Below are 14537 nucleotides of genomic sequence, written 5' to 3'. Positions count from 1 at the left end.
TGGTAACAAAGCAAACATCCACAGTTACAAAAAAATATTACTAACCACCTGTGTCTTATCAGATCACCATGGATTAAAGTTAGAATTCAACAACAATGCTACCCCCAGAAAGCCTACAAATTCATGGAAACTGAACAGTCAATTACTGAACCATACCTGGATTAAGGAAGAAATAAAGAAAGAAATTAAAGTCTTCCTGGAATTCAATGAAAATAAAGAAACAACATACTCAAACTTATGGGACACTATGAAAGCAGTCCTAAGAGGAAAGTTCATAGCACTAAGTGCCCACTTAAAGAAAACAGAGAAAGCTCACATTGGAGACTTAACAGCCCACCTGAAAGCTCTAGAAAAAAAAGAAGCAGACTCACCTAGGAGGAGTAGAAGACTGGAAATAATCAAACTGAGGGCTGAAATCAACAAAATAGAAACACAGAAAACAATACAAAGGATCAACGAAACAAAAAGCTGGTTCTTGGAGAAAATCAACAAGATTGACAAACCCCTATCCAAACTAATCAAACGGCAGAGAGCGAATTTGCAAATTAATAAAATCAGAAATGAAAAGGGGGACATAACCACAGACACAGAGGAAATTCAGAGAATCATTAGATCTTACTACAAAAGCCTATATGCCACAAAACTGGAAATGTAAAGGAAATGGACACTTTTTTAGATAAATACCAAAGTTAAACCAGGACCAGGTGAACAATCTAAATAGACCTGTTAGTCGCGAAGAATTAGAAGAGGTTATCAAAAACCTCCCTACCAAAAAAGCCCAGGACCAGATGGTTTCAATGCGGAATTCTACCAGAACTTCCAAGAAGACCTAATACCTATACTCCGTAATGTATTTCACAATATAGAAACAGAAGAGGCATTGCCAAATTCCTTTTATGAAGCTACAGTTACTCTGATACCAAAACCGCACAAAGACTCAACCAAGAAAGAGAATTATAGACCAATCTCATTCATGAACATCGATGCAAAAATCCTCAACAAAATACTGGCAAACCGAATCCAAGAACACATCAGAAAAATTATCCATTATGATCAAGTAGGCTTCATCCCAGGGATGCAGGGCTGGTTCAACATACGAAAATCTATCAATGTAATCCATCATATAAATAAACTGAAAGAAAAAAACCATATGATCATCTCATTAGATGCTGAAAAAGCATTTGACAAAATTCAACATCCCTTTATGATAAAAGTATTGGAGAGATTAGGGATACAAGGGTCATACCTAAATATAATAAAAGCTATATACAGCAAGCCGACAGCTAACATCAAATTAAATGGAGAGAAACTCAAAGCCATCCCACTAAACTCAGGAACACGACAAGGCTGTCCACTCTCGCCATACCTCTTCAATATAGTGCTTGAAGTTCTAGCAATAGCAATAAGACAACATAAGGGGATCAAGGGGATTCGAATTGGAAAGGAAGAAGTGAAACTTTCGTTATTTGCAGATGATATGATAGTGTACATAAGCAACCCCCAAAACTCCACCAAAGAACTTTTACAGCTGATAAACAGCTTTAGTAATGTGGCAGAATACAAGATCAACTCCAAAAAATCAGTCGCTCTCTTATACACAAAGGATATGGAAGCAGAGAGGGAAATCAGAGAAGCTTCACCTTTCACGATAGCCACAAACAGCATAAAATATCTTGGGGTAACTCTAACCAAGGAAGTGAAAGATCTATTTGACAAGAACTTTAAGGCATTGAAGAAAGAAATTGAGGAGTATACCAGAAAATGGAAGGAACTCCCTTGCTCTTGGATTGGGAGGATCAACATAGTAAAAATGGCAATTCTACCAAAGGCAATTTATAGATTCAATGCAATCCCCATCAAGGTCCCATTAAAATTCTTCACAGATCTTGAGAGGACAATAATCAACTTTATATGGAAAAACAAAAAAACCCAGGATAGCCAAAACAATCCTATACAATAAAGGATTGTCTGGAGGCATTACCATCCCTGACTTCAAACTCTATTACAGAGCTACAGTGATGAAAACAGTGTTGTACTGGCATAAAAACAGAGATGTCGACCAATGGAATCGTATAGAAGACCCGAATTTTAACCCACAAACCTATGAACACCTCATTTTTTATAAAGGAGCCAAAAAGTATACAATGGAAGAAAGAAAGCATCTTCAACAAATGGCGCTGGCATAACTGGATGTCAACCTGTAGAAGAATGAAAATAGACCCATATCTATCACCATGCACAAAACTCAAGTCCAAATGGATTAAAGACCTCACTATCAGTCAGAACACATTGAACCTAATAGAAGAGAAAGTGGGAAGTACCCTACAACAGATGGGCACAGGAGATCGCTTCCTATGTGTAACCCCAACAGCACAGACATTAAGGGCAACATTGAATAAATGGGACCTACTAAAACTGAGAAGCTTCTGTAAAGCAAAGGACACTGTCACCAAGACAAAAAGGCAACCTACTGACTGGGAGAAGATCTTCACCAACCCCGCAACAGACAAAAGTCTGATCTCCAAAATATATAGAGAACTCAGGAAACTAGACTTTAAAATGCTAATTAACCCAATTAAAAAATGGGGCACTGAACTGAACAGAGAATTCTCAGCAGAGGAAGTTCAAATGGCCAAAAGACACTTAAGGTCATGCTCAACCTCCTTAGCGATCAGGGAAATGCAAATCAAAACAACTTTGAGATATCATCTTACACCTGTCAGAATGGCTAAAATCAAAAACACCAATGATAGCCTTTGCTGGAGAGGCTGTGGAGGAAGGGGTACCCTCATCCATTGCTGGTGGGAATGCAATCTTGTGCAACCACTTTGGAAATCAGTGTTTCGGTTTCTCAGGAAATTCGGGATCAACCTACTCCTGGACCCAGCAATACCACTCCTGGGAATATACCCAAGAGATGCCCTATCATATGACCAGAGAATTTGTTCAACCATGTTCATAGCAGTATTATTTGTAATAGCCAGAACCTGGAAACAACCTAGATGCCCCTCAATGGAAGAATGGATGAAGAAAGTGTGGAATATCTACACACTAGAGTACTACGCTGCGGTAAAAAACAATGACTTCTCGAATTTTGCATGCAAATGGATGGAAATAGAAAACACTATTCTGAGTGAGGTAACCCAGACCCAAAAAGATGAATATGGGATGTACTCACTCATAATTGGTTTCTAGCCATAAATAAGGGTCACGGAGTCTACAATTGGTGATCCTAAAGAAGCTAAGTAAGAAGGTGAACCAAAGGAAAAACATGTAGTTACCCTCTTGGCTATGGGAAGTAGACAAAATTGCCGGGGAGAAAATTGGGATCTTGGGGGTGGAGTGGGATGGGGGTAAGGGGAGATGGGGAGAGAAAAGGGAGAAAGGGAGGATGGGGGAACTTGGGGGAAAAGGAGGATTGGGATAAAGGAAGGTTGGATAGGGGAGCACGGAAGCACAATTCTTAGTTAAGGGAGCCACCTTAGGGTTGGCAAGAGACTTGAACCTAGAGTGGCTCCCAGGAGCCCAAGCCGAGGTCCCCAGTTAGTTCCTTGGGCAGCTGAGGATAGGGAACCTGAAATGACCCTAGCCTATAGCAATACTGACGAATATCTTGCATATCATCATAGAACCTTCATCTGGTGATGGATGGAGATAGAGACAGAGACCCACACTGGAGCACTGGACTGAGCTCCCAAGGTCCCAATGAGGAGCAGAAGGAGGGAGAACATGAGCAGAGAAGTCGGGACCACAAGGGGTGCATCCACCCACTGAGACAGTAGAGCTGATCTACTGGGAGCTCACCAAGGCCAGCTGGACTGTGACTGAAAAAGCATGGGTTAAAACTGGACTCTCTGAACATGGCGAACAATGAGGGCTGATGAGAAACCAAGGACAATGGCACGGGGTTTTGATCCTACGCAATGTGCTGGCTTTGTGGGAGCCTAGCCAGTTTGGATGTTCACCTTCCTAGATATGGACAGAGGGGGGAGGACCTAGGACTTACCACAGGGCAGGGAACCCTGACTGCTCTTTGGACTGGAGAGGGAGGGGGAGAGGAGTGGGAGGAGGGGGAGAAGGGTGGGAGGAGGGGGAGGGAAATGGGAGGCTGGGAGGAGGTGGAAACTTGTTTTTTTTTCTTCCTTTTCTCAATAAAAAAAAAAAGAAGGGCTTAGCATCTTTAAAAAAAATACATTAAGGCCATACTCCCAATTGCATCTGGAGCAAAGGTCCTTTCGGCATCCCCACCTCTGGAGTGGCAGCCACACTGCATGACATTTTTTGTCATGTCACTGGTCTGTGATCCATTTCTTTGCATTGTCTTCAGGATGTCCAAGTGAGATGGTTTCTCCTTGTTTCCCTGGAGGTTGATATTCTTATTTCTCTCTTTCAGGCAAATCTGTAGACTGTCCTATTGCTCCATGTTGACTCTCCTCATGACTGTATTAATGTTCCTGTTCATTCTATGCTCTACTCTGAGATCCCCTTCCAGGCTGTCACTCAGCTGTCTGTGGACATTTTAATGATCTGCACCTGATTGTGAATTTCTCACTGTCAGGCTAAATCCTTGGTGATGGAGGGAAAAGAGACAGAGCAGGGGAGTGTGGAGAAAAAGAGCAGCAAAAAAGTAACTTTACATTTGATAATCTTATTGGTTCTCTCTCTCTCTCTCTCTCTCTCTCTCTCTCTCTCTCTCTCTCTCTCTCTCTCTCTCTGTGTGTGTGTGTGTGTGTGTGTGTGTGTGTGTGTGTGCCTGGTTGTCTGTGTGTTCCACTTGTGTGCCGTGCCTACAGAGATCATAACAGGCTGTCAGCTCCTCTGGACCTGGAATCACAGGAGGCTGTGAGCTGCTTGATGTGGGTGCTGAGACTGAACTGCCCAGACTCCAAATAACTTCAAGGTAGAAAGTATGGTCACAAGAGTTTAATGTCTGATGGTAAATCTTGGCTTGGGCTTGGAAAGTCTCTGAATCCTGAGATTTAAGCCATTACCTCTCCCAGTAGCTCAGTATCCTCAACAGAAAGTCACAGTGCTCCCTCCATATTAACACAATCACTGCTGTCTGTTATAAACCAGGAAAGTTCTGGATAATAAGAAATGATGATTAAACTCCAGCCCGATGTGGAGGTAAGTGTGTTGGCAGCAGTAGTGTGGATTTCTCAAGAGTGAGGATGGCCAACAAGCTCCAAGGACACACGAATGGAATGGAACCTGTCCTGCCACAGGGTCAATGGCCAACGAGGTCCAGCCTTGTTTAAATTCCATGCAGCCTGGAACAAAGCTGACTTGTTCCACAGTCGTCACTACCTGTTGTTGACTCAAACTTCCTGTCTGCAGTGGGCTTTGGCTCCTCTATGCAAGGGGTCATGGCAGCCAGTCTGGGAGCCAGAGAGTCTGCCGTGAAAGCTCCTGGGCTTTCTCAGAGGTTCTGTGTGACGGATCTGAGCACAGAGCACAAACGGGAGGCAGAAGTATCCACATAGACGGGGGGCTACGCACTGTGCCTGCCACCATCAGCAGCGCTGTCCTCTTCAAATATCTGGGACAGGGACATTCTGCTGAAGTGCAGTAGGGGATGGGAAGGGGGTTGCTAGGGCACTGGGGAGGCTTGGCAGAGCAGCAAGGAGCTGGAGGTGATCTGTGGAGGGTTCCCCAGTTTGTGGTGGTGTGTCTTCCCTCCACAGGGAGCCCACCAGAGATGAGTTGGCCAGAGCAGAATTGGGAATGTTGAGCTGAGGTCTCTCTGTTGACTCAGCAAGGTGGGCGGGGCTGTGGGTGGCACCCTCCAAGTGTCCATTCCAGTGTGTTGATTGGATCAAGGCTGCCCAGGTGAAACTTTTGCTTTCCATTTCCCAGCTGAGTTCATCAGGCCAGAGGCTGCTGCTCCTTCTGACTCAGATGTGCAGCTGGTGACCGGATCTACACAGCCTAGGCCATCTGGGTCCTGACAAACTCACCCCTGCAGAGACTCCTTGGTAAGCTGAGCCTCCTTGGCTGCTCTGCCTCCTCATCCTCACAGTTTTACCCGGGGAAAGAGGGATAATTGCCTCATTGTAGGGATGAACCAAGGGAACTCAAGCATCATTGACAGCCCAGAGTTCAGAAGAACCTGCAGCCAGGTTGGCATCTGGATCTTTCTCTCTGCACTAAACACAAGAAACCCTCAGATGGGGTCAGCATGTGGTCTGGGGCTCAGCTCAGGAGCTAGGATGCCTAGGGGGTCCAGACAGCAGACTCCTGACAGAAAGCAGATTCTGGGTGTCCAGCAGCTGGGGAAATGGAGAAACTGAAGGGTGTGGAGGAGGGCAGGAGACTCAGAACTCACTGGTCCTTGAGAGCATCTGACGATGGACCAGGACTGTGGCTGCCTAGACCAGCTGGGGATAAATGCTGATTTGGAGATACAGGAAGCCCGGAGATTGTGCCACCAACTGTCTCTGAGTGTGCATCTATGCCATGCCATGGGGAAACTGAGGACCTAGGGAGTGGGTTTTGCTGAGGGAGTCTTTGAAGAGGCTGAGCAGGTGGGTCACAGGCCCGCCTCCCCTGGACATCCTCTGACCTCTGTCCAGTCTATGGAGGAGAGAGAAATGGTTCCCTGTGTATTAGCTGGGGAAGGGTGTCAGTGTTGGGGCAGGAAGGGAAAATGTGAACAATCAGGTAAACAACTCACTGAACTGTGTGTTAACCACAAGGTCAAAGATCAGACTTCAAGTGTGTGTGGAGGGAGGGGGTTTAGTTCTGTATGACTGTTGACGAGGAGAATGTTCTAGAAACATTGGGAAGATAAAATGAGGGGAGGAGGAGGAAGAAGAAGAAAATTAAAAAGCAATTACTCATTATCTTTTAATGATGCCATGTCCTCAGAGATTAGTGACTCTATGTCCAATAAATGTCCCCCAGAGCCCAGATCAGGGGCACTGTGGGCTCGGGACGACAGTACCCACTTAGATGGTTCTGGAACCAGCATTGGGCTACTACGGGGAACATGACTCACACTGGTGCTGGACCAAGACTAATGGAGAGAGGGGCCCAGGAAAACACTGTGCTCAGTCCACAGAGGGAATGCAGAAGCCAGCCAGAAAGAGAAGGCCTGGGAGAGTTCAGTGGGTGGAGGATGCAGGCATCTTATGGGGAGGAACAGCCCAATACAGGCCTGAAAAAAAAAACTGGACGTTGTTTGAGGAGATTAGGAGAAGAGCCTGCATCAGGCTGGGGACCTCTGTGATAGGTTCAAGGTTCTGAACGTGCCCCTGGGAGAGAATTAAGGATTCTCTCAGAGAGGAGCGTGCTGTCCTCACCTCTTCTGCCCAAGTGAAGAAGTCAGTAGACACCAGGAGATGCTGTGTTGAGAGCTTGAGCACTGATGGAGGACACAGGCTCTCAGCCTGGGACTTCAGTCGGCCAGGAGCAGAAAAGGACAGGCTCACCCTCACATTTCCTGGGACATAACCAGGGAGTCACTCATCCAAGAAGGCTCACTGTCCTGCTGGCCAGATGGAGGGCTTAATACAGGTAGAGCAAGACAAAATTTTATATATTTATTCATTTTTGTGGTACTGGGCTTCAATCCCAGGGCCTAGGGCCTGCCTGGCAAGAACTCTACCGCTGAGTCATCTCTCCTGCCCAGACTCACACAAAACTATAAGATGCACGTTGCAGACACTTCACCAATGCTTACTGTCGCCTGAATTTCCTACTTTTCAGCTGACAGCCTCTGAGGTCCTGTACCTGTGAGGCAGGAGGGAAGTGGTAGGGACTGCATGTCTTCCACACACCGTGCCTTTAGCAGGTGCCCCAAGAAACCCCTCAGGATCCTTCTTGTGCCTTGTTGGTCAGGACCAAGTCACTTAGTCACTGTGTTATTGACCTCAAGTCTGAGAAAAACCAATTCTGTGTGGAGGACAGTGGGGGCAAAGGGGTGGAGGTGGCTATTACACACAGTAGGAAGTCAGAGATGCCATCTTCCTGGGAACACCCCATGCTGCTAAGGCTTCATAGAGAAGAGAACCTTTGGCTATCCAGGTAGGGACACCTCACAGCTTTCTTCCAAGAGACAGAAGTGACTTATCTCTGTGAAGTTGATGTCCTCCAGCCCAAGGACCCAGGGACATACCTGTCATTCAGTGGAATGGTTGTTCTCAGTGGTGCAGAGGGTTCACCACAGAGGCTGGAGGGAGGGTAGATAGAACCTTCATTAGGATCTAGGCTGCGGGTGGGTGGTGCTAGCGGGAATGTCTGGATGGATGTGGAGAAGGTGAGGGCCAGCTGTGCCATGGAATCTCTCCGTATCCTGTATAAGGAGACCTGAGAAAGGACCCACCAAGGTGTACTTGACCAGGAAGGGACTTCATTTTTTCTGCCATGGCACAGGGACTCGATGTGGCCATGTGACTGAAACACAGTACCTGCAAGGATGCAATTTACAAGAGAGATACTTACTGAGCTCCCTGGAGGAGGCTGGGATGTCTCAGAGCATGGCCCAGGCCTCAACTTTAGTTTTTGACAGGATATTCTTATTACACCAAAACAAGATGTCATCACAGAGTAGGACAGAGTAAGAATGCAGACTCCATACTCTCTGCCTCTTCTCAGAGTCCTAAGCCCCAGCCTGGCTGCTCAGGCCCCTGAAGCAGAGCTGCTCTGTCGATGGTAGTTGGCATTGCTCAAACACAGTTCCCACCCACGAGTAGTCGCCAGAATGTTCTTCCTTCTCTCCACTTTCTGTCTTGATCTGAATGTTTTTCACAACTATGTCCTCAGTGTGTCACACTTCCCTTGGAACCCACAGGACAGTAGGCTTCTTCCCAGGCTGGGGCGAGGGAGACAGGAGGGAGCCAGAAGCCTGGTTTTGTTAAATAGCGGCTATGTGATTCAGGGAAAGACTGAGCTCTGTGAATTAAGTCACTTTGACTCTTGGCAGCCACCCTGAAGGGAACTGTGGAACAACAAGAGATGTGGTCACCCACCTTTCCTACAGTTATCCCCACTTTAGCCCAACTGTGTTTCTTCTTCCTAGAGCCGGGACATCCAGTGAGCTGTCAGAAAAATCCCTCACTGATCCTGTGACGGGCAACCAGGATCCAGAAACACTCATGGCCTCTAGAGGTAGGCATGACCCTTGACCTTGCTGCCCTCTGCTCTTATCTGCACACCAGATAAGGATGAGGCCACCAGTGACCAAGGTGTGTGCCCTAATTCTAAGTCTCTAGGGATCCATGTCCTAGCCCTGTATGGGGACATATAAGGGGTTACTTTCCCTCCACCTGTCCTCTCTGCGGTGACCAAGCAAGCCCTGTGATGTAGAGGACAGCAGGGCATGTGGCGCCATCACACCTCCCAAAGTCAGCGTGGTTCACCGACATGGTACACTGATTGTGTAATTTCCAAACATCCAGAGAGGGCAGAGCTCCCATCGGGGAAGAAATACTTCTGCAGTCTCGTCCAAAGCAGGTCATCATTGGCTCTGTAATCTACTTAGACATATTCATTATGAATATAAGATAACTCCAAAAACAATACCTTGCTGTGTTCAACACACTCTGATATCATTTCTGTTCCATTTTCCAATGTTGCACTTTGACCCAATAAACTGGTGTCAGAGGCAGAGAAAGTCACCTTTGGAGGCACAGATGTGGCAGATGCACAAGGTAAATGCAAACCAGCCCTGAAGTTTCCCCTTCCCCAGTGACACCTCCATATATATCTCCTTCCCACGATATGTCTCACAATACCAGACAGATGGAAAACAGAAGTCTGTCTTTCCTCTCAGCTCTGGACGCCAATGTAAATGAGGAAGGTGAGGCAGGTTGGTTAGCGTGAGGCTCTCTGCCTGGTTTGCAATGGGAGCAGGCTCACTGTAAGTGCAGAAGCCTCTGCTGCTGTGTTTGTATGAAAAGTAACAGAAGAGAGAGGGAGAAAAAGAGAGAGAGGGATGGAGGGAGGAAAGAGGAAAGGAGGGAGTTCTCCGGGGTGTATTAGGGACTCGGTTTATATTGCTTCATTGCAATGGCTTCACTCCACGTAGACTCTACCTACAAATATAGACACAGGGCCTCACAACTACTGCATAGAAACCAAAGGACACAACACCACAACACTGATGAGTCCATCAGCAGAACGGCATGTGACAAACGCTCATGGCATGACACTAAGAACCTTGTTCTCCATGTCACCTCAGCCCCTCTGACTTGTCTCTAACTTCATTCTTTGTTTCACGTAGAGAGCAGACTCTTCACCGGTAAAGCCCCTGGGCACCTCCAGAACACAGCAGGCAGAGGTGGCCTGCATCGCCTGATGACCGAAGATGGAGCCTGGGAGGCGTTTGTATCCAAGGCCAAGTTGCCCAGGTTACCTCTCTGGGGTGCCCCAGCACTGCCCCCAAACCCCTTCATGACAGGATCTCCTGGGCAGGCACATACACTTCAGACAGTCCCAGGAGATGGAGTCAAGGGCATTCCTCAACAATCCTTGGAAACAACTCTAACACGCTGTCCCTGACAAGCAGCCACATCAGATTGAGGGGACATGGCGCCCACAGGGGAAAAGATCATTTCATTTTTGATTAGTGGATTGGAGTATGTAAGGCTTGTGTAATACATGGGTACGGACACGCATGTCAAGGTCAGATGGCATTATTCTTTACTACTAATTTGGCTGAACTTGGGCAGAGCCAAAGAAACACATGGATTGGTAACAGCTGCTAAGCCTATGCTTAAGACTGGGAGGCAGCTGCTGCCCACCGCTCACATGTGGTACCAAACTCCTGGTCACGGTCTGTGCCAGGAAAAGACATGTTCAGCCACCCCTCCTCGATAAACCAACCAGAATAGCCGAATTGGTTGTAAAGCGGGTAATAGTCATATGGGAAAGAGGAAGACCAGGGTACAGTGTCTCCTCGGGTCTGTCTTTGGGTCCTGAGTGAGATTAAACTCTGAATAGGATGCAGAGACATGAACTTGGAAGTAGTCCTAGTCAAAGACTGGTCTGGTCTTTAGAATCTTCCAGATTCAGGATGCTCAAGTTAGATGGTCTCACGGCTGAAGTGCTCAGGTGAACACACCTGTCTGGCAGGCCAGGGCTGTAGAGGACATTCCAGCAGCTGAGGAGAATGAGAAATCTTGTCTTTGGAGAAAACGATCTCTCTGCAGCACACAAAGAGTCCGTGAATGAAGGGGGCATTGATGTCATTCGGGGTTCTGTGTTCATCTGCAGACTCCCCTCAGCACACACATGGTGGTGGTGCTAGTGGCAAGGAGTCAACCCTCAGCACATTTGTCAGGAGGTGATGGCGTTTACCTGGTAGTTAAGCACAATTTTGCAATGTCCACAGCTACCTTGCCTTTCAGGTTGACTACGATGAGACACATGCAAACATGTGTGTGTTCATGTATGTGCGAGGTGTGCATAAGTACACGGAGAGGTCAGAGGATAGCCTCAGCTGTACCTTAGGGACTGTCCTTGTTTTTGAAGCAGAGTTTCTCACTGGACTCTTGTTTGCCAAGTAGCCTGGACGACATGGCCAGTGAGTCCCAGGGTCCACCTGTCTCTGCCTCCCCAGCACCGAGATTACAAAGCCATCCCCGGGGTCGGGCTCTTTTTACTGCTGTTTGAGGGATGGGACTCCAGCTTGCATACTCACACGGCAAGCTCCTTCCCCACTGAGTGTCTCTCCAGCCCTTATGGTGACTCCCCCATACTAAGGACAACAAAGTTTGTCTTTTTTTTTTTTTAATATTTATTTATTTATTATGTATACAATATTCTGTTTGTATGTCTCCAGACCAGAAGAGGGCACCAGACCTCATTACAGATGGTTGTGAGCCACCATGTGGTTGCTGGGAATTGAACTCAGGACCTTTGGAAGAACAGGCGATGCTCTTAACCACTGAGCCATCTCTCCAGCCCCAAAGTTTGTCTTTGAAATACCTAATATCACGCACCAAAGTGGAACTTGCGCACCTTTAGAGTTCCTGTTGGGTGGTGACTGGATACATAACTGCAGGGGGGTGTGACCGCCTGTTTTACACAGACGAGAGGCATCTTTCTCATGCACTTGACCTCCGCTCTTACAGGGATAAGGCAGTGGCTCTTCACAAAGTGCTGAGGGACCTGACAGCACTCTCGGCCCTAGCAGACAGAGACCTGCAGGGCAGGAAGAGGTTTCTGAAAGCGTTTTGTCACCTGAAGGCAGAGGTGGAGGAGCACATCAGGCAGCTCCACGCCCTGGCTGACCACGCTGAGGAGGTGCGCAAGGGCTGCGCCATCTCCAACGTAGTGGCTGACTCCTTCAGCACCTTCTCCGACACGCTGGACCTCTTTGGTCTGTTTCTGGCACCAGTGACAGCAGAGGGGAGTCTGATGCTCTCTGCCACTGGCTTGGGGCTGGGGGTAGCAGCTACCGTGACTAATGTTGCTACTTCCATTGTGGAGGAAGCAAGCAGGTTTTCGGATAAAGTGAAAACTGGTCACCATGATTCAACTGGCATGGATATGTTGGAGGCTGGAGCAGCCATGGCCAGGGTTGCCAGCAAGTTCCCTCAGGCTGCCAAAGATATCGTCGAAGATCTTGAAGCCCTTGAGCGACACATGGATGCCCTCAGGCTGGTAAGAGCCAACCCTCGCTTAGAAGAAGATGCCAGGATCCTCGCTAAATCAGGAAAGATCCCCGACCAGCGTGCTAGACAGGTGAGGGCCACCTTGAGAGGAACCCCTCTGGCGATGAGCAATGAAGCCCGCCTCAAGAGGGCCACCGCTGCAGGTGTGTCTCTCTTGCAAGATGTGGACAGCCTTGTGAAGACATCAAAGCATCTGTACGAAGGGGCACAGTCAGAGTCCGCTCAAGCTCTCAGGGAGCTGGCTGAAGAGCTGGAGGAGACAATGGGGAAGCTCGAAAAATTCTACACCACTCTGCTTATCTCCCAATTAGTCTCCCCATCCCCCAAAACATGCTGAGGTCAGAGGATAGGAACTGAACAGAGATGGGGACTGTGGAGACACTGTTAGAGGGGAACAAGAGTCCAGCCAAGTCCTTGGGACAGAGATGCAGGCCTATGGCTGATCATGGAAGGTTCATGTGCACAGCAGTGGGTTAAGTGTGTCCAACTGGAGCCTGAGACAGGGACCAGAGGAGGTGCCAGGGAGGGATTGGAGAGAACGGCCTCTGGACTAAACATGGAAGAAGCCAGTTATCACAAAGACTGGAAAGCCCTCCCCATCTCGGCTACCGGAAACAAAGCATGAGAAAGAAGTCACAGAACACAAACCCAAGAGAAGGTGTGTGCTATGCAGATAAGCCATGAGCCCCCAGCCCTGTGCTTTGGAGCCTGTGCCTTCCCCAGCTCCCCAGTCCATTCCCGTCCTCAGGCATGTCTTCGTGCCCTAAATAAACTGCTCCTGCTGTAACGACCTCACTGTGTGTATTTGTCCTGGGGCATGAGAACCTGGAAGATTTGGGAGGTATCCTAGCTCTCCGTGTTTCCTCTAACAGCTGGTGAGCCGGTCAGGGGTTAAACACAAAGGTTCCTGAACTCTTCATTAGCAAGGACACCAGGTGCAAGTGCTGTTCCCTCCTTCCAGAAGCTCAGGGACTCCAAGGAAATCTCCCTCAGGTGGCTCCATGTGTGGGAACACTCCTCTCCTCCCACCTCTCCCGTGTGTGTGTGTGTGTGTGTGTGTGTGTGTGTGTGTGTGTTTCATGGAGATGGTGCAGCCAAGGTGAACAGTGTGAGTGATCCCTCTCCTCCAACTGGGGCAGTAAGGGAACTGATGGCAGGACAAAGCAGCACAGGAATTGACATGAAGTCCCAGGCCTGGGCTCCGGGTTGAGAGGCAGCAGCTGCTCATTGCTATAGTCAACAAAAAAAACAACTCTCATCTCAAGCGGGAAAAGATATAATTGATTGTGGAACCAAATAGGAGTGACCATGGCTCAGGAAGACAGATTTAGATGACCCCAAAGTCCATCCTCTGACATGGTAACCATTTCATGAAGCTTTTATAGTAACAGACAAAGAAAGCCATAAATGAACACATTTCCAGGATAATCGGGGAGACATTGGAGAGGGCTACAGACCTCGGGTGTCATCCGTGAGAGGTCTTAGTTTGTGGGCTGAAGGAAGCTAGTGGTCTACTGTGTTAATACATCTCAAGTGCTTTTTATCTTAGTCAGAGAGTGTTAAATCCAACACAGCAGTGGCAATAAATGGATATTCAGGGGACTAAGAACAGTCAGAGACAAAGTATTATTAGGTCATGATCGGTAACATTCCAACCTCCCTGCTGCTATTGACGTCCTCATGAGCTAATTAGGATCTTAGAAGCCTCAGTTGGGATTCCTTCTGGACACTTCCATTTGTACCATCTACATTTGCTCCTGAGCTTGGAGCCAGGGTCTGTACCCCATGAAGCCAGGTGAGGGATGGGGAGGAGTTTGTACAAGAAAGAGGGACAGAGCCCAGCAGAGATGGCAAGTGATCCATTGAGGGTCCCACAATCACTGGTGACTGAGACCACAAAGACTCATCAAGCACTGTGAG

General features: G+C 47.8%; 2 protein-coding genes across 5 annotated transcripts in view; both read left to right on the top strand.

Annotated features, from left to right (window-relative positions):
- Window positions 1-14537, top strand: part of LOC142843019 (apolipoprotein L3-like) — a 143613-nt gene that overhangs the window by 115940 nt on the left and 13136 nt on the right. The window lies entirely within an intron of this gene.
- On the top strand, window positions 5947-13393 carry LOC142843021 (apolipoprotein L3-like). Its single transcript, XM_075959788.1, has 4 exons — window positions 5947-5975; window positions 9020-9108; window positions 10223-10349; window positions 12075-13393. Exons 2-4 carry the CDS (start codon window positions 9096-9098, stop codon window positions 12952-12954), a joined length of 1020 nt encoding a protein of 339 aa, XP_075815903.1. The 5' UTR covers window positions 5947-5975; window positions 9020-9095; the 3' UTR covers window positions 12955-13393.

This window comes from Microtus pennsylvanicus, chromosome 2 (genome assembly GCF_037038515.1).
Source record: "Microtus pennsylvanicus isolate mMicPen1 chromosome 2, mMicPen1.hap1, whole genome shotgun sequence".
Taxonomy (NCBI): domain Eukaryota; kingdom Metazoa; phylum Chordata; class Mammalia; order Rodentia; family Cricetidae; genus Microtus; species Microtus pennsylvanicus.
This window is presented reverse-complemented; position numbering and strand designations above follow the sequence as displayed.